The sequence below is a fragment of the Corvus moneduloides genome, chromosome 6 (assembly GCF_009650955.1).
Source record: "Corvus moneduloides isolate bCorMon1 chromosome 6, bCorMon1.pri, whole genome shotgun sequence".
Taxonomy (NCBI): Eukaryota; Metazoa; Chordata; class Aves; order Passeriformes; family Corvidae; genus Corvus; species Corvus moneduloides.
Genome location: NC_045481.1, coordinates 17,139,698 through 17,163,585, shown reverse-complemented (window position 1 = coordinate 17,163,585; position 23,888 = coordinate 17,139,698). Strand labels below are relative to the sequence as shown.

The following is a 23,888-nucleotide window of genomic DNA, read 5'->3' as shown; positions in this document are numbered from 1 at the left end:
ATGAAGCACAGTTTGTCGGCATGAAAATGTTTGTCTGAAGAATGTAATAACCTTCCAACATAAGAAGCCAGGAGGAAAAGAACAAAGAGTAGATGTTCCCTTTCTTTCAAATAAAACATAACATGCCCTTTAAAATTACACTAAAATGCTACTTTTTTTTTCAAAATGATTATTTCTCACTATAAAATTAATATTAAAAAATCTATTAGGTCCTTAAATGGGAATAACACTCATGATCGAAAATTCTAGTCACAGTGTACTACATATATTTATGCTTAAGCAGAAGACAATGACACTATGTAATTACATTCCCTAACTTAGGTAAAGAATTAATATTGCATTTGGCATTGTAGTGCATATACCATATTGATGTTACTCAGGGGAGAAAAACCCAGCAGATAAAAACCAATAGAAAGAAGAAGAGATTTGCTGCCAAGTTTGTGATTTAGATGTGTAAGACAAACAGCTTAGTATTTATTAGATTAAGCAAGACACACAGTTAGTTGCAGTAGACAAGACAAATCAAAGCTATCTGACAAGAAAACAAGGGCTGTTAATTTGCTCATTTCCTAGAATTATTTGATTCCAAAAGAGATTAACAGTACTAGGAGTTTATAATCAGGGGAAAAAGACACACACATAAACACAGTAGACAGACTGACTAAGAATATACTAAAAATAAAAAATAAAAATCCTTAATACAAGGTAGTTACAAAAAAATCATTATTTTGCTTTGGTAAATGTACTTACTAGTTAAATTACAGAGATCATTGATTGCTTTCTCAACAGCAAAACTGCATTCTGAGCATGGGAATTGGCTTGCTTTCAGCAAGACTCATAAATAGCTTGGAAATAAGACTTCAAATCATGAAGAACTTGAAGTAATTTCTTTACCTGTTTCTGCAGGCCATTTGGCAATATGAAATGTTGGGTTGTCTTGATAGTAAGAGCTGAATTTGTCTCCGTATGCATTTTTGAGTGTAAGAAATATGACCTCTGCATGTGTCTGAGCAACCCCAGGATTGTTCTCTACTGCTTGAACAGTGCACACTTATTCTAATGCCTTTTACTTACATAATTCTGACAAGGCTTTCAACAGGCAGTCAATCAAATAATCGACTGAAACATGACAAGTAAAACCTTGGTTTTCTTGAAATTGGTTTAAATTTCCCAAACCAATTACTCTGTAATTCTTATAACCAAATTCTGTAAAGAAAACACTTCAACTGGTATAAGAGACTCCACAATGGATAAAACCCATAACCCTATGTATCAAGGAAGTCTTGGTGAATTCTAGGTAGCAGCAAGTTGGAACTGGAGAAGGAAAAAAAGAGGGGGATCTCTGCATCTAAGCTAACCAACAGTTTGGATATCAGCAATGTGCCTTAAAGGTCTAAGGCTATTAGTACTGGATAATTATCTTATGGGAAAACATCCTGAAAGAGAAAAAAAACAGATCCAATTTGTTGAATGAATTTGTCAACATTCAGAGTTTGTTAAACACAGGTATAGAATGCAGGAATACACCTACAATACTCATACAGTATATACACAGCATATGCCATATCAAGATTAGAAAGATTATGTCAGGCCTAGTAGTCCTGACAGAGGACCTACAGCATTGGTGGTACATCAGATTTTTACAAAAGGCTCATTTTGTCTTGTTAATATGTATCTGGATCCAAATGTAAGTGATGAGACCACATCAGGTTATTCCCATGCCATATCATGTGACAATAGAATTGGAAATGTCAACCTTCAACAGCATTGGCAGGGTCTGAAAATAAATAAAAATAATTGATTTAGAAGGGTCCATGCAGAGAATACCATTTCAGCTGTTGTTCAATTCTAGGATACAGAACCTGAACAAGGACAGTTCCTGATTGAAATGGAATTTTGAAAAACTAGGGAAAAAGAATGTTTTTCAACAGCAACATAGCAATAACAACAGGGTATCTGATGAGTAAGTGATTTCCTCCCCTATTACCCACCTATCACAGTGGGCATCATCAGATGTTCCAAATAAAGAATAATTATGGAGCACTTTACTCTCTAACAAGTTTTTTCCCTATTCCTAGTTAATAGCCAAAATGGACAAATAAATAAATATGGTAAAAAATAGTTGTGAATTCATAGGGAGGGGGTGGGATGGGATGAAGAATTAAAAAATTTTAAGATATTAGAAACAAAAGACCAATAGAGTGAGAAATTGCCATGAAAGATCTTTTTTGCAAAGGAATAGAGAATTTAGTGTGAATTTGTATCTTTCCTACAATGACTGCAGTGTACAAACACACTGAAGAAATCTGAAGACACAATTTCTGGCCCCATCTGAGAGAAGGAAATCTAGAGTGGGGCTATTCTCAACAAAGAAGATTTTTTTTCTCACATTAAGCCAGAATTTTCCCCAACACAATGTGTACACATTGCCTCTTGTCATGGTGCATCATGGTGTACTGACTCCTCTTCTGTAGTATCATCAATGTACCAAAACACTAGATGCAGTATTTGCTCAAGAGTAAATGTAATCTCGTTTTTTCTAGGAATCCATAATTAAAAGGGAACCTTCTCTGGACAATAAGTTTATTTTAAGAGAATTTGCATAAGGTATAAGAGATTTGGAACAAAAAATCAGTGGATACATTTTTAAAATTCAGATATTGTCCTAAACTTTCAGATTTTATGGCATTATGCTTTTCAAACTTCTGAGGGAAATATTACAAGAAAAGAATATAAAGTTATAGATCATACCAAACAATTCTGGGAATAGTTGAACTAACAATTCCTGATTTCTTGTATATTTGTATGTTATGACTCACTAACTTTAGAGTCTGATGAAATCTTTGTCGGAAGCTTCTCCACAGTCGGTCTTCCGTGCTTCCGTGCAGACTCTGTGCTGCCTTACTTATTAACTCATATGACATCCCTTTCCTCTGTTGAGGCACTTGCAGCATCTCTCTCTCCTTTGTTCACCTACTTTAATAAAACTTGCAGAAGTCAAATTATTTCTTTGATCTCAGATCTCATTGAAACCAGCCTGTAAGCTCCACAGGTATCAGGAAGTGGACACCTAATATTCTACAATCCTTGTAAGAAGACACTTAAAAATCCCACAAGATTCTTTTCTCACAAGATTTCTCACAAGAAATTCTTGTAAAGTTGAAACAGTAATGCTTTAATAAACTTTGTTCAATTCACAAATATGCAGATTACTAAGAGAACATACATCATTTAAATGCATTAATAACATCCTTAATTTAAACAAAATACTAAAGAAGGGACACTGCAGCTGTGCTATAAAGAATACATGTTGCCACTTAAATTTATTAAATTAAATAATAACATAGTTTGTCTTGTTAAAAAAAGTGCTGTCATCAGGTATTTTTTAAACTACGTCTTAGTTTAAGTTTTGTTAGGATGTAGTGTTACAATATCCCCTTTTAATTGTGTTGTATTTCTGATGCTGATTCGTTTTCTCAAAATGCAGCACAGACTGCAAGAGAAGAGAAAAAATCTAAATCCAAAGAAAATTGCTTAACTATTTGACATGACAGTTCTTTTATCATGCCACAGACTGGCTCATTTTTATTTTTGTCATGTTTTTTTCCTACTATAAAGGGACCCTAGACTTTGCAAAGAAGTTACTTCTATTTCTATTATTCATACTATTTATACTATATTATTCAACTGTATTCTATGTTGGTTTTTGCCTCAGTCATTAATAACACAGGTAGACCTTGGGCTGCTCAGACCCTTGAGTCGGACGACCATGAGTGTGGGAACAGTGACTTTCCATCTGCGGACACGAAAATTGTAAGGGATGAGCTGTACCAGCTCAATGTTCACCAGTACATGGGGCCTGATCCCAGAGTTCTAAAGGAACGAGCAGATGTTATGGCAGGATCCCACTCTGTCATCTGCTAAGGGTCTTGGTAGTCTGGGGAGATTCCTGCTGACTGAATGCTAACCAGTGTTATGCCAATCTATAAAAAGGCTGTGAGGAAAGATGCAGGAAACTGCAGTTAGTCTAACCTCAGTTCCTGGAAAAATTATTGAGATCATTATACTGGGTGACACTGAAAAGTGTGTAAAGAATACCGCAAACATCAGGCACAGTCAGTGCAAGTCCACAGAGAGACAGTCTTGTTCAAACAATTTGATGTGCCTCTACGATATGGTCACCCACCTAGTGGATGAAGGGGAGGTAGTAAATGTAGTTTTTCCTGGATTTTGTTATGGCCTTTTACACTGTCCCTCACAGCTTCCTTCCAGGCGAGTTGTCCAGCTATGGGATGAAAAGTTTCATGGTGTACTGGGTGAAGAAGCGGCTGAAGGGCTGAGCTTGAAGGGTTGTAGTGGATGGGGCTGCATCTGGCTGGTGCCTGGTGACCAGTGGTGTGCCCCAGGTTCAATTCTAGGACCAGGTCTGTTCAACATATTCATCAATGATCTGAATGCAGGAGTTGAATGCACCATTAGCAGGTTTACTGATTATACCAAACTGGGAGGTACTGTTGACTCTCTTGAGGAACAGAAGACAGTGCAGAGGGATCTACATAGATTGGGACTTTTGACAATGACTAATGGGTGGAAATTTGACACATCAAAATGCCGAATTCTGCACTAGGACAGAGTAGAGCCAGGCACTAGTACAGCCTGGGAGAGGAGTGGCAGGAGATCTGCCCCACAGAGAGGGATCTGGGGGTGCTGGCTGGCAGCAGCTCAGTGTGAGTCAGCTGTGTGCCCAGGCAGCCAGGAGGGTGAACTCGGTCCTGGGGTGCATCAAACCCAGCACAAGCAGCTGGTCAGTAGAGATGGTTATCACACTGTACTCAGCTGTGGTGTGGCCTCACCTCAAGAACTGGGTGCAGCTCTGGGCCTCACAATTTAGAATGATGTGAAGATTCTTGAATGTGTCCAGAGGAGGACAAAAAAGCTGGAAGGAATGTCCTGTAAGGAGCAGCTAAAGACTTTGGGCTTGTCTGATTTGGAGAAAAGGAGGCTAAGGGATGACCTCATTGCTCTCTGAGGAGGGGAAATGGAGAGGGAGGTGCTGACCTCTTCTCCTTGTGATGCAGTGACAGGACATTTGAATGGTTCAAAGCTCCATCAGGGGACAATTAGACTGGGCATTCTTTACCAAGAGGGTGGTCAAACCCTGCAATGGGCTTCCTAGAGAGGTGATCAATGCATTAAGCATGTCAGTGTCTAAGAAACATTTGGCCAAAGCTCTTAACAACAATGCTTTAAGTTTTGGCCAGCCCTGAACTGGTCAGGCAGTCTGACGATAAGAAAACTGTCGGTCCCTTTCAACTGAATTACTCTATCCTATTCTATTGATTACAGCAAAACAAATCCAAACACATCAGATTTTTAGTCTATCAGCATACATCACAAACAGAAAGAAGATGCTGTTTATTTTGAAAATAAATCTTCTGTTCTTAATTCTGGAGAAAAATCTGCTTTTAACAAAATGTATGCTCTGAAAGAGCTTAAGTAATAATTTTCCCTTCAGGGTAAAGGTTCAGCTTTGGATGAAAATGAACATGAATTTTTGTCATCTAATGGCATCTAATGGTTTATTTGAAATAAATTTGGTTGGGTCAGTCTTTTTTTCCAGTTTCTATCATCCCATGCAATTAAAAAATCATCAACATCTGTGTGGGTAGTCCCCTAAAGACATCACCTAACTGAACAAATACAAGCTATTGCTAAAAGAACTGATTCACCTTTGAGGCCTGTTGGCAGGTGTATTGTTATTACCACAGATGTTAACCATAATAAAAAAACCCCTCATCTTTGATGTCTATTTTATAGCTGCCATATCCTAATAGTTTTATTATATGTTACAGTTTTATCCCATCTGAAAGAAAATAGGTTGAAAGAAGTATCCTGAGGATATGACCAGCTAAGCACTTACCATGGCATTAGCATATTTTAGTAAGTTTTATTACCATGAATGTATTATGGCAACTGACCACATGCATATCCCTACTTGCAGCAATACAAAATTTAAGGGATTCATGTTAAATATGAATGGTCTCTGCTAAAACAATTTACTCTGAACCTCAAGGACCAATGAAAGAAGGTCAGTGTGAAAGGCAGGAGTGATAACTAAGAGGTAGGAACCAGTGACTCATTTAAATTTGCTAACATAATTTTAAATACTTGTTTGGACCTACCCTCAAAAACAGAAAAAGCACAAATTTTTAATTTAAATATGAACTTAAATTACTAACTCAAAATATTGAAATATTTATTTCATGTAGTAATTTTGCCCAAATTATAAAATGTATGTTGAACTATTTAGAAGGAATAAATGTGCGTGGCACATTGTATAACACTCGCCTGCTACATTTTGCTTTCAAACCTAAGAAAAACCATACCTGTGCTTATGCAAAATCATCTTCAGAAAAAGCGACAAGCAAAAAAGTTCAGATTTTTAAATTAATTTTCTGTATGGTTGGGATAACAGATAGACTTGAGTTATAGCCACTAAAAATTCCATTTTAAATTTTTGTTAGGATGATTTGGTGTCAGATTTATCTATAGTAAAAGATCCATGCTTTCACTGGGTGTGACATAGGTTTATAAAAGCTTGCTGCTCCATAGGAACAGTATGCCCAGTTCCTGCAGGATTTAAGCTAGCGATGTTTTTTACAAGAAAAATGTTAGAACTAATGAATAATTTGAATTTGCACTAATGTACAGGCCTGGCTGGGATGGACTGAATTTTCTTCATAGTTGTATAAGTGGTTCTGTCTTTTGGATCTGTGACTAGAACAGTATTGATAACATACATGTGTTTTGGATACTGCTGAGCAGTTGCTAGCACACCCTCCAGGTTTTCATTTTTTCCACTCTGACCCCCTAGTGAGTAGGCTGGAGGTGGGTATGGATACGGCTGGGACAGCTTACTCAAACTGACCAAAGGGATGTTCCCTACCATATGAAATTCATTGCTCAGGCTGTAAAGTCACTTATAGTATCATTATTGTTGCAATAAAAAAAAGGCTGAAAGAGTTGGGGCCATTCAGCCCAGAAAAGGCTCCAGGGAGAACATTTTGCAGCCCTGCAATATATAAAGGGGCCTTACAAGAAAGACAGATATTTTCACCAAGGCCTGTAGTGACAGGATAGGGGCGATAGTTTTAAAATAAGAGAGGGTAGATTTAGATCTGCTGCAAGGAAGAATTTTTACAGTGAGGGTTGTGAGGCACTGGAACAGGTTGCTCAGAGAAGTTGTGGATGTCCCACACCTGGAAATGCTGAAGGCTCCGATCAGCCTGGTCTAGTAGAAGGTGTCCCTGCCTATGGCAGGGGAGTTGGACTAGATGATCCTTAAAGGTTCCTTCCATCCTAAACGATTCTATGATTCTTTGACATTGTACTTAGCACTAAAAGTCTGGGGAACGGACAAGGAAGGAAGGGAAGTTTGCGGTTAAGGAGTTTATCTTCCCAAGTGACTATTAGCTGTGCTGCTTTCCAGGAAGCAGCTAACATCTGTCTGCTGATGAGAAGGAGTGAATAAATTCTGTATTCCGCTTTGCTTGCATGCGCAGCTTTGCTTCACTTGTTAAAGTGTCCTCATCACAACCCACGAGTTTTCCTGCTCTGGCTCTTCTGATTCTCTCCCCTGCCCCATTGTGGGGGCAGTCAGTGAGTCACTGGCTGGGGTCAACCCACCACAAACAGCAAAGTATGCTGTTAAGTAACTGGATGACAGAATTGGCAACAGAGATAGAGATAGGAAAAGCAAAACAAAACTCATTAGTACTACTACTACCACCCAAAAGACATACCTATCTTTAGGCGTTAGCTCATAATGTTTTCTGGCAAAGTATCAACCCACTTACGCAGAACCTGGGACACATGCACCCTTAATCAATGTGTTGGTTCCCTGTGCAATGAATTACGAAACAGGTACTGCCTTGAAAAAGAACTTGTCTTAGGGTACAGCCTCTCAATATAAAAAACATTCAACTTGACTCTTGTTCCCCATAACACCCTTAGTATTTTTTTAGATAAAGTATGAGGATCTCCTTTTTCTTCCCCAATTCCTCCCTCACAAGGGTGAGACAGAGTGGGTACTTTAAGACAGCTGTTGGATTTTTGTCCACTTCAGAAATACCAGCTAAGGACAGATAGGAAAGTCTGATTAATTTTCCTTTCTGTCTTCCTTGGGTGGGATACTGGTTAGAGAAAATCGTTCTTAACTCTAGTCCCTGACAGGAAATGGTAAATAAAGATGCTGAAACGGGCCCCTTACATTCTGATGTGCAATCTGGTTTGCATCTTCTTTTACCAATGTTAGGGCAATGGTATATTATTTGTGGGCATGGGACAAGCTTTTAACCCATGACTGAAAAAAAAAATAAACACTCTGACATGCACAGGTAGACAAAAAATGGATCTTTTCTATTAGATATGGTCCTCAAGAGATAAGAAAAAAGACTAGTATAGGTGATGAAGTGTGATAATATGAAAGGCTGCAAGACAGTTGCTTAAGAAACAAGAGCAACAAAGGGATAAACTACTGCAGGCATCACCAGAGCTGGAATGACATTGTACTGTGTACTACGTTTCCATAGCAACTAGCCATAGGAAGATGAATGTCTCATATTCACTGTGCTCTGCAGTACACGTCCATAAATCAAACTTGCATAAAAGAGCATAAGATTTCTTCCATGGGGTGGCTCTAAAAAACAGGTTATTTTCTCATTACTAGATAATTACATGAAAGAAATATGAGACAATTAGGTCATTTTTCGTATGGAAAGTACCAATACATACAAAAATACTAATATACCTCTACTGTGTGATACTATCAATCTAAAGGCACAGTAGCATAAAAAGCAGATCATGAGTGCCTCCTTTTCTTCCTTAAGATCTGAGTTATGCTTGCTAGCTTTAAAAACTGTATGAGACTTTTCTGTCCACTTTTGGTTTTTAAGACATTTTTCATCGTTTATAGATTCATCCACATACACGTGGTTGGTTTTCTGCTTACTTCTGTCACTACTTCCATTATCATGCTCTGAGGCTTTAGCATAAAAATAAACTATTTTTCTGAGCAAATGTTACAGCTAGGACAAATATTTTTTCAGCATCTGTAACTAATAATATTGTGTAATTCAAATATGTCATTCATATTCATAACAAAAAAGGAGAACAGTTTTTTAAAATAGTTTTTTAAGAATCTGAATCCCATTTTAAAAGACAACATGTTCACTTACAGACGGCCATTTATCACAAATTATTATTGCAAAGGACTTGACATACTTCATATACATGCAGCTACATGAAGATCAGCAGCACTAGTATAAAGCAATTCTTCTGTGTGCTACCCATTACAGAGAACCTCACCATGAAAGAACATATCATCACACCATTTACCTTAGCAGGCACTTCTGCTACTCCTGTGTCAAGAATGTTGAGTTTTTATGGTACAATGGCATTCTAATTAGATGCACACCAGGTGCATAATAAACCCTTGATCATTTTGTTCAATATGACTGCAATATTAGATCAGAAACAATAAATATTACTCTACTGTTAAGGCAAGATTACAGTCAATTAATACAATCAAACATAAACTGAAAACTTGCCCACATTCTCCGAACTTTAGCAATAGCTGTGTGCAGTACAATACTGACATTTGTAAGGAAACAACCCCTGAGGAGAAAGAACATCTACATTAAATATTATTTTATCAGTATGAGATTATATTAGATATGGTTCTCAAGAGATTTCAGTAATTTCAGCACAGCCACTGCTAATAACCGGCCACAAACTCTGTAGTGAGTTTGCAAGGACTGAGGCTTATCAGGCTTTGTCTGAATTTGTTTGACCTGCCCTGGAGATTTTACGTGCTTTAACTGTTCTTTCAAGTACCACGTGGCTATTTGTTCTCCTTAACTTTATACAGGATAAACACAGCTTTACACAGACAGTAGTAACAGGAATTTCTTCTGTGTAAAATGATACATTTATGTAGAGAAATACAGGCCTGGCATGACAGCAGATGTAAAGACATGGCATGGAGTAGAAAAGGCATGGGATGTTAAGATACAGGGCACAGGCTAACACTGAAGGACCAAGACTAAAAACTCACTTATGATCAGTTAAAGATATAAAGACACAGGAGCTGGACAAAAGTATTTTTATAGGTGACAGAGCAAGGAACAAACACCTGAAATATGTGCCATATCCAGTTATTAGGATGCAATGTGGGCTTGCAGACCTAAGAAGAAAGAAGGTGTAAACTGGGTGGGCAAACATATTTAAATGACCCAAAGTAGATGCTAGAGAGAGAAGAAAGCATTAATATTACACTCCTTCTGGTGAAGAAGTTGGGATAACGGTAATTCACTCCACCATGCCTGTCCTGAACCTATCAGCCTCAGGACTGAGAGGGACAGAGGAAGATTGAGAGTAACTACACAGAAAGGGGTACATTATTAGGAGATGCATAACATAATTAGCTGCATTGAGACATTTTGCTGCATAGTGTTTTTTTCTTTCTTTTTTTTTCAATTATTAAATCTGTACTAAAAATAATTCTCTTATTAAATTAATAATATTTTAGTATATAGTAAAGATAAATATTGGCTTTTAAGTATCAGGTGGGTCTCCTTTGTAGCCATATAAAGATTTTGAGCATAACAGCTGTTTATAGGTAGGTTAAAAGAAAAATCTAGAATAGTCCATTATTCCTTCTTGCTATATTATCTTGCTCATTTTAAAGTTATTTTTATATTAATAATGCATATATATGAATGATAAATAAAAGAATTCCATTTTCAAGCCTGAAGTTCTTTAAAATTAGTCCAACATGTATGGATGCCCTTTATTAGGAGCATTTTGCATACCTAAAAATCAAGTCTACTTTCTCTGAAAACTAAATGACTCTGGTGGGGCCCTTCATTCTTCATTCCTTCCTTGTGTTCTGCACAGCTTGAATACACTTGTTTTCAATTTTACATCTCAAAATATGTTGAGAATTACACTCCATAGCAGAAAATTCCCTGCTCCGTGTGGTAAGCAGAGAAGAGAAGTACTATGAATGTGCCTTGAACTTTCTTCCTACTTCCCTTCCGTTCCTGCCTTTGTGACACTAGACACAGACTTCGCTTATTCTGCAACATTTTACTTAAAGTATAAGAAAATAATGCATGCAATAATGCATTCCAAATTAAAGGAACCAGTAGCTGACAAGGTTTGAAGACAGCATTTCCACCAAAGAGAAAATTTTATAAATAAACATAGAAATCCCTTTTCATTTAACAATATCAGAGACCTCTGAAATATACAAATTAAGCTTTTCCACCCTTGTCTCAATATTTACATATCTTTTACTTTAGACTTGGAATGCTTTTTTCAGTGGAATTCCCCAGTCTTCATCACTGACTGTACTATGGGGAACATCACAGTGCTCCCAGTATACAAACTGCACTTCTTCCAGATGAAATTAAACCGAAGGACATGCTCCCGGCATGCACACAAAGGACTCCAACTTCTAGGGATCATTCAGTCTGTTGGCCAGACTAGAATTAGACCAAGTAACCCCCTCAAAACAAATATTGGGTCCCCATCATAAACTTCTTGCTCTACAGACCTGATCCCTGTGTGCTGTATTGATTGTTAATACACACATAATTTTAGAACTCACATTTAATTAGTCTTCACATTTAAAAATTCTAAAGATCTTATATGTATTGTACATTATTTTACCTAACATAAAAAGTATTTTAAAATTAAGTTCAGTCCCAAAATTTAATTTTGATCTCTGTGGTAAAAACAGGGAAGAACAAGAAACACATATACAAATATGAAAAATAAATATGCTTTGTTTCTTACAGAAATCTATCGTAATACAGATTCTGTGTCACAAATACACGAAGCTTCTGACAAATACCTATGTCCAAAATATTTCTTATGGCTTTCTTTTCATACAGTCTTAATCCAATTGTACAGATCAACTTAGGACAAAACTCTTAGCTCTGTTTCCCTAAAAAAGCTCAACATCCATACTTCTGAGCCAATCTCACCTTGCAAGAAATCTCACCACTACTACCTTGTAATATGCACTACCGTTTAACTAAATTTTTTCAAGACAGCTCTTGAATATGGATTTCCTGATTAGAGGAGGAAAATGTGAAAGCAAATAGTTTTAATCTTCTTAAGAAACAGTACAGGCAAAAAATTAGTTTCTGTACCTGTTAATATGTATTATTTAGTTATTATTTTTATAAATCCTATTTACAGAATTTATATTAATTATTACATTATTTACACATTAATTTGTGTATAATCTTTATTAATAAAGGCACTGAAACTGTAATGGTGCTGAAGCTTTTATCTTCAGCTGCATGATAAAATCTAATAATTTCAATTAACTGAAACAACAAAAAGACTACTATCCAGGAATATGGATCAATTTGTTAATCTTACCTGATGGCTTCAAACACGATTTTTTCAGATAACTTAGGAGAAACAGAATTGAAAGCTCTCTTGAAGTCTTCAAAAGTCAAAAATCCTCTCTCTCTTAGATCAAGATTAGGCAAGAGAAAAATAATATAAATTATGGTATTTTTAAAAACTACTTAATACAATGTTTGCATGTAAGCCAATCAATTCCCCGTTCTGAAATGATGATACACTCTAAGTTACTGCTTTTGCAAAATGTTTTAGAAAGGGTACAACAGAAAGATGAACAGTCTAAAAAAAGATTTTATACTGACTATTCCTTTTTGCCACTGTGAACACTGTTCAAAAGTAATGCACCTACAACATCTACGACTCTCTCATTTTTCATTTTAAAAGTAGGTATTTTGAAAAACTGAACAAACAAATTGAAAATTTCAAATTTGCAAAGCTTTGAAAATATACACTATAAGATATGCAAAATTACTTTTAAAATCTACCCTTTTCATTGACAACTTAGGTACTTTGAACATGGTGTTTCAAATTTTTTTTTCATGAATGTTACAATCCACTTATTCAAATTATTAGCTCAGTTTAATCCTGCTGAATGCATTATATCAGAGGAGTACCAGCTGATCAATCACTTATGTTATGAATTCACTTCCAGATTCATCTGGAAAATAAAGCATCTCAAACAGGGCTACTGTAGATTGTATGCAGCAGACAGCAAGACAAACAAAAGCACAGTGCTTGAAACAGTTAAGCCCTTTGAAATAACTCACTAAAAATAACACTTCAAAAGCTACTTTTAGTTCATGGCAAAAAGCTGAATGCATGCTTATCAGATCATCCCAACATCTGATCTGCCATATGTTTCACTTTCCCTCTTTTCAAGGACCATAGACCTGTCTGAGATGAGGAAGAAAAAGGCAGAGGATCTGAAAGTCCATCAGCCCAGAAGTTCCTGACAAAGTTTTCCTTTTTTCAGTTTGGTAACGGGACATCCTCTGCTGTTTAACATGAATGAGAAACAATCTCCACACCTATTTCCCAACAAGAATGAGAAAAAAACCACCCTTTTTGCTTTGGTTTCCTTTCCTTGGTCTGTCATGAGAAGTAAAAAAGATCTATAGCCACAACCAAGGAAATTGGTAAAAGCTGTGGCATAAATGAGTGGAGAAATATGAGTCATAGAGACATGATGAGAGGCAGTAACAGCAAATAAGTGGGGTGAATGGCCAGAGATTTCCTTTAACAGTTGGAGGAGCTCCTACTACTGCAGACAGAGCTACAGTCTAGAACGCCGCAGTCCACTGACCCTGACTTTATTTATAGTAACATCATCGCTGTCTTTATTAGTCTAGTATGGCTTTATTTGACTTTGCTGCATCCAGGATACCTCATCTTTTTATTTCCTTCAGGTGTTCTGTTTTGCTTAATTGTTTCAGAATTTAATATTCCAAATATTAAGAAAAAATCCTTACGTTGCGTATCAAGAGCTGTAAATATTTACTTGTTCCATTACTGTTTAACTGTGCAACCTTCTTTGCACTCATGAGATTTAAAAACTTTTCAAATAATGGACCTAGAAAAATGTAAAATATAAATAAATCTCCCTGGAAAAAAAAGCCAGTTTCATTTTTCTCCTTAAAAATATGTATGACTATGGTCTACTAATTATGAATAGTTCTAATTATATAAATAAAAAGAAAACTGAAATATTAATCTTCAAAGTTAGAGCATAATCATGAAAACATTTCAATATGGTTTAATTTTTCTCACAGATTTTCTATACTTGGGCATAATGCTTCTGTTTACCTCTATTTTTTTCTTGTTACCTGCCATCTTACGTTTCTTTACACTGGAGAGAAACCTGGACTTTTCTAAGCCAATAGCATTTGCATGCCATGGATAAAGATCCATACTGCATAAACAATCTATCTGGCATCATTCCCAGAACCAAAGTCTGAAATAATGTATAACCTCAGCTGTAGATTCCTGTGAAACTCACAATAAAATTGAGTGTAAAACTGAATTGGTTATTCCTTCTGTACGCTATACGAAAGTCTTTACTTGTACATTTATTGTACCTCTCTAATAAAGAGAAAATGGAAGAAATTAAAATGTAAATCTTGTTTGTCAGTTCTTAATTGACCATTTTTTCTAAAATCAAAGTAAAACATAAAAATTAAGAAACAAAAATCTGACCCCCAAAAGTTGAGGCCTCTTCATAAAACATGCAAAATTCCTGATACAAAAATTCTGCAGATGCATGTTTTTTTGGAAAAGGGATCCCACTTCAGCTCAATATTTAAACACAGATGAATACTCTTTTTCCATAATTTCTGATATATGACTTATTTTCATTTTAAACAAATTAGTTTTCTTGAGAAGGCAAGATGACTGTATCTTACAGGAATCTTTCCTCCATCCAATAAAATAACAAATGCTCTGCACTTCTTTTTCCTTTGATTCATTCATACCCTCTTCTTTCTGCACTGGTTCGAAAGCACAACTCCTTCAGCTCCACCTGCTGTCTCAATTAAAATCTGTGTACAAGTGTACAGATTTCCAGTGCCTATTTGCTTATTCTTCTTGGAAAATCATATATTAAGAACTATTACCCTCTCAGTTTCCAGGATTACACAGTCTTGCTGCTTTCAACTGCTAGGTTCTGTGCATGCACCATTTCTGTAATAACAGAGGTTGCCCAAACATGCTGAACTTGCCTGCATGAGCAGCTTTCCATTCAATTGGATAACTATGGAAGTGAAATGATAAAAAGCAGTATAAGCTTTCCATCCATTTATTCCTTCTCTTTCAGAGTAACATAAGAGCCCAGAAAATTATAGTACACAATTTTCCTTTTATAGAACGACTCCTATAATAGAGTCCCACCTATTCATTGATCTTGAGAGCTGCCGACTCATGCGCTACTAGAACAGGCTGTAAAGCTATGTCAACACACAAAAAGGACATCTTAAAAATTATAAAAGCCTTTAGGCATTAACAAATCCATCATCTATCTTTGTATCTTAGTTCACTATTTTTGGTTCAGATATTCATGTGGTTTTTCTCTTGGAAAAAAAAACCAAACCAAACAATCTTTATATTGTATCTCTTGCCAAAATTAAAGATTTACAAGTAAGGGTGTGGCTTAACAAGCATGTGTTCTAGCATCAACACTAGAATAAACAGAATCAGCTTCCATAACGCCTTCCAAATATATTGATACAAATACCTGTGGAGCCATGTAGCAAAAGGGAAGAGGGAATTTATCGATAAAAGCAACCTCAGCTTTTTGCAACTTCATTTTTTGTAAGAATAATTTATCCAATAAGACTGCCACAGTGACCCCACAAACAGAAAGTTTGGGTGTAGTTGGTAAGGTCAAAGGACAACAAAACCCAAGCAGAAACTATATAAATGAGAAGCTTATTTATTGAATTATGGTGTAAGACTCCAGTATTTTCCCAAGTTAATAGTGTATCATTACCACAAAACTCATAGAAATTTTCATTCGCTTACCAACTTGAACACTAAAAAATTACTAAATACTTTCCTTCATGCCATTAATCAGTATAATGTTGCTATTAAGAAATACCACTTTGAGTGGCAAGAATAAGTTCAAGCTAAATGTAACACAGAAGCACTAAAAGTATTACAAAACGAAATGAAATCTCTTTAATAGCCATGATCAGCTCATTTACAGAATCAAAGCATCATTTAGGTTGGAAAAGACTCCTAAGATCATTTAGTCCAACCGTTAACCCAGCACTGCCATGTTCACCACTAAACCATGGCCCTAAGTACCACATCTACCTGTACGTTAAATACCTCCAGGATCATCATCACCTCCCTAGGCAGCCTGTGCCAATGCTTGATAGACCTTCCGGTGAAGGAATTTTTCCTAATATCCCATCTAAACCTCCTCTGGTGCAACTTGAGGCCATTTCCTCTTGGACTCTTGCTTGTTGTTGGGAGAAGAGACTGACTCTCACCTGGCTACAACCTCCTTTCAGGTGGTTGTAGAGAGTGATAAGGTCTTTCCTGAGCTTCCTCTTCTCCAGGCTAAACAACCCCAGTTCCCTCAGATGGTCCTCATATGACTGACTCTCCAGACCCTTCACCAGCTTCGTGATTTGTACATACTATACAACAGTAGCATCTTCGGTATTTAAGTAAGAAAATATTTTATTCTAATTGAAATAAACCCACCTTTTTTATCCAAAAATAGATGTATATATGTAGTCCTAACAGAGTCCTAATCAATATCCAAATCTCAAAATCAGTATGTCTAAACAAATATGCTTAACTTTATACAAATTTGAGTTCTTTATACACAAAGGAACTGTAATATTCAAATCTAACTTCTGGAGCATCAGCACCCACATCTGTTATTTCCTCTAAACAGTGAAAGAAATTTCTGTTCTAATATTCCAATTGGAAACCATATTTACTGAAGACTAGCTGGATCAAAATTAATTTGGTAAATCTGCCTAAAATAAAAACTTCAATAAAAAGAGAATAAAAAAATGAGGAGGAAATGCAAAAAATATTTGCATCATTTATGCTTCTACAGTTTTTCTGAAGCCCGTCTTATTTTATGTACAATATATTTCCTTTAGTGTCTTTCAACAGGTTCTTACCTCACAACTTTATCAGACAGGAACACTGCAGTGACACATGTTGATTAGCAGATTTCCAAGATTCACTAATGTTAGTGTATTACCAAGATTCATTAGTAATACAAAAGCAATAAGCTAAATTACATGATGAAAGCAATTAAAAAAAAGATTTTTCAGAACTGATTTAGGAGGTGACCAAGAGATCCCTGCAAAACATCTTGGAACAATATAAGGAACAGAGTGCGAGTATATAGCAAAGTAAAGCCGAGGGGTCCACTTTGAGCTATATTTATATAGTTTTTTGACATGACTGAGTGCTTATGAGTCTAAATTCTTACATTTGTGTTATCAGAGTACAAGACTGCACATAACTGCAGCACTGAGACAACCACCTGAGAGGAGACACACAGAAGCAGATTCCAGAGCAACCTAAGCTTACTCCATTCTGGAGAAGGGACAAGCCAAACACGGTGCAAGAAGTTAAGCTAAGGCTTTATGTTCCACCTGGCCTGCAGCACTTTCCCCATGACCGTGTCAGGTATATAAACAGACCAGGGAGTCCTGTTTAGAAAGCTTTGATAAGATGTGCCAGGAGAGCAGCTGGAAGAAGCCTTGAGCTCAGACTGCCCTCCTCTACTCTGGATGCCAGGGTGTCCTGCTGTTGGCATCTTGTTCAGCAGCAGCTGTCGACCTACTGTTGCTTTCCTGTGAAGGTACAGCATTGGGTCAAGGAAAATGCTGGACGTTGGGGGCCTGGCCTCCCAGGAACAGTGCAGAGAGTGCTTTTGGTTAGATCTAAATTTAACAGTAGCAGGAAGGAAACCTCAGCTTGGGAAATGACATATTTTCATGACTACAATTCCTGCAGCCCCCTTTTCATTTGAAACATTAAATGCTAGCAGCTAGTTAGCTGAACGGTTGCTGAAATGTAAGGGCATTTTAGATCACTTCAAACAATTTCAGGGAAAAGAGGATCACTGAACCAAACTGTCAAAGAAAGAAAAAATAAGTCACATAGACATGATTCCTACAACGCTGCTAGTTCCCAGAAAAGACAGTATTTATATGCAAATATACATACAGTATCAGTTCAACAATGAGGTTAATCTCTGTTTTCATTTTTTCCAGTTATTTGCCTCAGAAGGCTTAATTTTAAACATTAACATACAGTAAAGTTCAAAATTTCTATGAATAACCACACTAAAATAATATTTTTAAAATAATATAGCATTGTTATAACAAATTATTTTGAAAAATCAAGTGGACTAGGAACGTGATTCAAATTCTCAGGGTTCACCCTTTCCAAGGAAGTGTTCCTTCATGACATCTAGTGGGTGAAGTTAGTATTACTTCTAATTTACAGAATAAATGCAAACACGACCAAAAAAAAAGCAGCAACAATTTACTAAAAATTCAGTTGCTTGATTGCAGTTGATGATGCTGAGCAATTGCCATTTCTACTGAAAAATCTGTTAGTACGTAGTGCAGTTGAAGAAACAGTTTCACCTTAAGAAGTAATGTGTGCACACTATTCCCTACATCTTGCAAAAGCAATTGAAAGGACTCTCCTTGCCAGGGCTGCTCTTAGTAGTTTCCAAAAAAATACAAGGGCTGTTCCTATAGCCTAGGATTTTGAGAATTTTCAATGAATATACGCAATAACATGCTCAAGAACGGGATCCTAACAATCAACTCTTAGAATTGCAACGTCTGCATTTGGTTCTTCTCTGGTGCACAGAGAAAGCGTGTTTCTCAGAACGAGATTAAAAACCACACACATGTTGAAATGAACATACACAGGACCTCGTCATCAGCAAAAGCAAAACACGTGGCTGTGCCACAAAGCTTACCTAATGCACGCTAGCAAAAGCCACCAAAAAAAGTATCTGTCTTCCCAGGGACCTTGTAGGGGTCTTCACAATGAGCAATAATTGGCTAAGGGGCAACAGTTGCTGGAACTAGGCTCACTTAAGGAGCTAGCAAAACCAGTAGATGACAGAATCAGCCCTAGAACAAAGGTTTCTTAATTAATTTTTGTGCAGCTGCACAGACAAAATGGTCTAACAGGTGGTCACGGTACTGCCTAAAGCCACGGCAGGTGTGACTTGGCACCTTTTCAAGAAGAAGTAACTAAACCTGCACTGCCTGTCTTCCCAGGAGTCCTCTACATCTACTCTCTTTCCAAGGAGATGCCATCAGTGACTCATGCACAGAACCTGCTCTTGTTTAAATGCCTTAAGCATGTTTTGAGTACTCCTGCTGGAAGAAACATCCAGGGAATTTGACAGAACACTTAATTTTTAAATGGTAAAAATAGCTAGGAGAAGATAAATAAGGAAGAAGCTGAGCATTTTCAGATTCGTAATTCAGCAGTTAGGACTCATGTTAGAAGCCTTAAGCATTTTTAGATCTGGCCATAGTTCATTGAGAAAATGTTTACCCACAGCTGAAATGTATCAGAAATTACCACTTTCATAGTTTACTAAAATATTTTTGTGGGTTTTACTCCAAATTATCATAGACACAATTTTGTTTACGACCTTGTCAAGACAATTTTTGTAAAATACGTACTTAATGAAAAAAATAATAATAATTAGTCCCAAGTGGTCCTTGGGAAGAAGATTGCACAAGCTGGAGAAGAAATATGATTCATCACTTCTACACTTTATATATACACTTTATAGTAGATTGGTCTCATTTATTGAAATGCCATGAGAAGGACTCACAGACACACTGTGTTTATTCTGAAATCTTTTGTGTTCTTCACACTCTTTTTTAATTCACTTGTACTTACTTGAGTAAAAATATGACTTCCAAAACTACATCAAGCTATACAATTTATTCTGTATTTTCCTGTGAGTGTGGGAACACAGTATTTCTCTTCATCTTTCTTAAGATTTTTGTGAAGCTGTAGATCTACATTTGAGAAGTCATGGCTAAAAATGTCTAATTATTACTTGAAACTAAAACCAGATATATTTTTGATAATACATGTTTATTATTGGGACATGCAGCAGTTTCACATTTACTGAAACCACTGAAATAAAGAAATTGAACTTACCACTAATAAAAACCAGTAACAAGCTCAGTAAGTCATGTACTTCATATGTCTTGTACACATATGAAATACAATACATCCTTCTGCTCATCGCAGTCTTCAGCAGAAAAGGCAGGAGTTTGATTTTTTTTTAATAAATACCTGCAGATTAGAAAATTACTTTCAGGATCTGTAGGTATTTCTGTTTACCACACCTTCAGCAATTCACTCCAATTAGTGTAGACCAGTCACTACACAGTGTTCTCAATAATGAGACATATATAAGCCGGATCCTCAGAACATAAATGAAAAAGTATATGCCTTTAAGAGTTTCTAGCAAAAAAACATTACTAGACCAACTGTAGAGTCTTCTCTGCTTAAATAGCCTTTGCTATCTTCACTGCATGCTTCAAAAACCTACAGAAAGAAAGTGATATGCGTTAAAAACCAATAAACCTAACCTAGGATTTTTTACTTTGCTTAACTGTTACAGGAAAAACAAAATAAGCACTTGTGGAATAAACGCTATTCATCTACCCTCTTCCAGTAAAATTAAAAATGGGCCGAGTCCATTCAGTTCCGGATTTTTAGGTTAAATTTTTTCATACTTCTACATTTTATGTGCTTATGATGAAAAAACTTTTTGCAAACTTAGAATACACAGTACAAACTTCTAGAAAACAAATGACATTAAATTTGCTTCTACAAGACTGTAAATATTTTCCTGCAAAACACCAGGTAGCTTTAATTTTCAGTTAAGTCAGTACATTGGCAGGAACTATGAGGACAGAGTGCAATGCCAGCGTAGTCAGAAACCATCAAATTTTCTGAAGTACTTCTAGAAAAGAAGTGTTTCCAGAGCCTATACTTAGAGAAGGAAACTATGCACATAACATACAAAACCATCTAACCTTTCTAAGAGCTTTTCCCACAGAAGACCTTCAGCAAGAGTTGGTAACACAGTATCTTAATGTACGGTATATTCACAGAGCATTTCAGGAAAAAGCATTATACACAACTCTGTGGACAAGCACTAAGAAAATTACACAAACCAACTAAATTTTCAGTAATGCTTTTCCAATTTTATTGCGTGCTGGCACTTCCAGAATTTGTTAACTGCAGCCATAAGCTTACAATAAATTTAGAGTAACGAGAACCGAGCGCTCAGTTCACTGCAGAAGCCAAACTGTGCTTTGATGCGGGCCGCGCTCCTCCTTTGATTACTTTTACACCTTCTTTCCTCCCACTCCTTCCCGAAGTCCTCACGCAGTTATCTCATTAGCGGGGCACTTCAGGCACAGCAATTAACACCGCGCCGAACGAGCCATTACGCAAATACCGCACCTGCCCATGATAAATATTAAGGTCAAACAAAGGCCCGTTGGAAAAACTCCGCTCACTGAGCGCCTCCTTGGCGGCTGCAGCCCCTGGAGCCGCCTGACCGCCTCACGGCGGCCGCGCGCCACCCGCTCGAGGGGAGGGGCCGCGCGGGAGGAAGGCGGGCCTGAGCCTGGGCCTGGGCCTGCTCTCGCTCCCCATCGCGGGCGCTGCTGCGGCGCTGGACCGACTGCGAGTCACTGAATGAGTGAGCGGTGCTGGCCGCGGAGCGCGGCGGGCAGGGCGGGCGGTGGGGCCGAGCGGCGTGCGGCCCGCCGGGCTGCAGGGCCGGGAGCGGCCGCCGGGGCTCTTGGGTGCCGTGGCCCGCGCGGCGCCTCCCCCGGCCGTGGGTGATGCCTCCTGTGTGGGGCGGCGGCGGGAGCCGCGGTCGCACGGCCCTCGGCGGCGGTGGGGGCGGCGGCGGCCGGGTTCTGCCGCCGCGATTTAGGGGGAGGCGCGGCGGAGGGGCATGGGGGTGACGGAGGGAGGCCGCGGTCCCGGAGTGTTCCCGCCGAGGCTGCCAGGAAGCGCCGCCCCGGCTCGGCCCTGAGCTCCTGAGTCCTCTCAGTAGAGCGCGCTGGATCGCTCAGTCGTAGGGAAATACCTGCATCGCGCAAATCACATTTTTAGAATGCTTTCCCATCGGTGCCCCTAGCCTAGCCCGTTTTCCATGCGCAGGTTTTCACGTTAGCTGCTTCCCAGTTGATGGTTGCCCCCATTGCACGTGTTTCTTTGTTTTCTGGGCTCAGAAACGAGCCTTGTACACTATGGAATTTTCCTGGAGATTCTGCCAAATACCAAAGCATGGTTCCTTAGTAATAAAGAAATGGGAACTAGGAAGGGAGACGGACTTGAGCATAGCAAAAACATACAATTTTTGTTTGGTGTTTTGTTTTTTCATCCCTAGGGACATGCTTCAGGAGGGTGCACACGGTAAATGGACAGTATCTAGCAGTGATGAAAGCGCCGAGGAAAATTCTGACAGTGAAAAACCATGTACATCTTCCGTATCGGGTGCTGCATGTGGTACGACAAGTGGACCACAGTACCCGTGCTCTGAAGCTAGGAAAGCTGCTCACAAGAGAAAAGCTTCTCCCCTGAAGCTCACTGATAAAAGTCTTTCTACAGAAACACCTCCAGCAGTAAAACAGAGACTAAGCCAAGAAGGCTCAGGTTGGTGTCTTTCTAGTAGTGATGAAGAGCCTGAAGATGAGCAAAAGCATGCCCACAGAGAAACAGTGAAAGAAGAAAAATACGATGCACCCAAAGAGCATCCTTTGAATCTTTGCAAAGATGACAAACTCTCAGAGAATCTGAAAGAAGAGGAGTATAATGAAACATCCAGTGAAGCCCAAGATATCTGGGATTTGGTGAATGGAGGGAATCCTTTCAGGTTTTTTCTTACTAAAGTCAGTGGAATCGAACAAAGCCATAATTCTGGAGCCCTGCACATAAAAGGTGAACAAGTGGCTTCTACAGAAGTAGGCTTTTGGGAGAAAGCAAGAGAATTTTTTTTTTTTTTTTTTTTTTGTTTGTTTGTTTGTTTGTTTGTGGGTATTTTTAAATGCATGTATTTCTTGGTTTCGCTGAGGTTTCATATTCTAAATATACAGGTTTGTAGAAATTGGTTCTGTTATCTGGACCTTTCTCTTTCAGAAGTATAGTGTATAAAGCATTAATTGCTAATATTTTGTTGTAACTTGAGTTAGACTGCAGAAATCTAATGTGTGTTTAGCCAAAGCAAGTCATGCTGCTTCTTATTGCTGCTTTCCCTGTGAGCTAATCTGGAGAAAACTGCTTGTCTTTGTGGCACTTAAAAGGGTGCTATTCTTGGGTGCATAACTGCCTGAGTAGTTATTTGCACTTGCCTTCGTGCTGCTGAGTGGTTTGCATCTAGTAGTTCACTATTACTTGATGCAGTACTTCTGAAGTTCTGTGTCTGGGATTCATGGGTCCGTTTAAATTCAGCTGGGAGAGAGCTGCCCATCAGTCAAGATGGGGTGAAGTCTTCGGTGTGCAATACCGATGCTTCAGGAATGCTCTGTAGTTGTTGTTTGATGTAAGGGGGAAGAGCTTTGTGCAGCTGTAAACTTCCCTGTGGTTAGAAATAAAATCCTACACATTAAAAGACAGAATCAGAAACAAGTATTCATAAGAGAATTGTGTATAGAAATACAATAAAATAAGGCAGAAAAAAACTGTAGTTCTTTGAGGGAGAACAAATTACTCAAGAGCTATACAATTAAGTTGTAACTTTTCCTCCACCTCATGCCTATGAGCACCGCTGGTGTCAGAGACTTCAGTTGCTTTACTGCAGTATGTTTTTATATGCTTTGTGAATTTGTGGCTTTTGGCCTGCCCTCTCTTGGAAGTCCTGCTAGGTAATTAGTTGAGCTGGTGGACAGGCAGTGTTTTTTGTT

General features: G+C 37.9%; 2 protein-coding genes across 3 annotated transcripts in view; one reads left to right on the top strand and one right to left on the bottom strand.

The window, feature by feature from the left end:
- EFCAB11 (EF-hand calcium binding domain 11) overlaps positions 1–22,078 on the bottom strand; it is a 56,612-nt gene extending 34,534 nt beyond the window's left edge. Inside the window, 5 exon segments of the mRNA XM_032111707.1 lie at positions 12,454–12,544; positions 13,911–13,937; positions 13,940–14,027; positions 20,443–20,508; positions 22,073–22,078. Coding sequence (XP_031967598.1) covers positions 12,454–12,544; positions 13,911–13,937; positions 13,940–14,027; positions 20,443–20,508; positions 22,073–22,078 — 278 coding nt within the window.
- TDP1 (tyrosyl-DNA phosphodiesterase 1) overlaps positions 21,573–23,888 on the top strand; it is a 44,137-nt gene continuing 41,821 nt past the window's right edge. For both annotated transcript variants that reach the window (XR_004240700.1, XM_032111587.1), the window contains exons 1-2: positions 21,573–21,676; positions 22,376–22,926. Coding sequence is in view for 1 of the 2 variants with exons in the window: in XM_032111587.1 (XP_031967478.1) it covers positions 22,380–22,926 (547 nt within the window). In the remaining variant the exon portion in view is untranslated. The remainder of the gene's footprint in view (positions 21,677–22,375; positions 22,927–23,888) is intronic.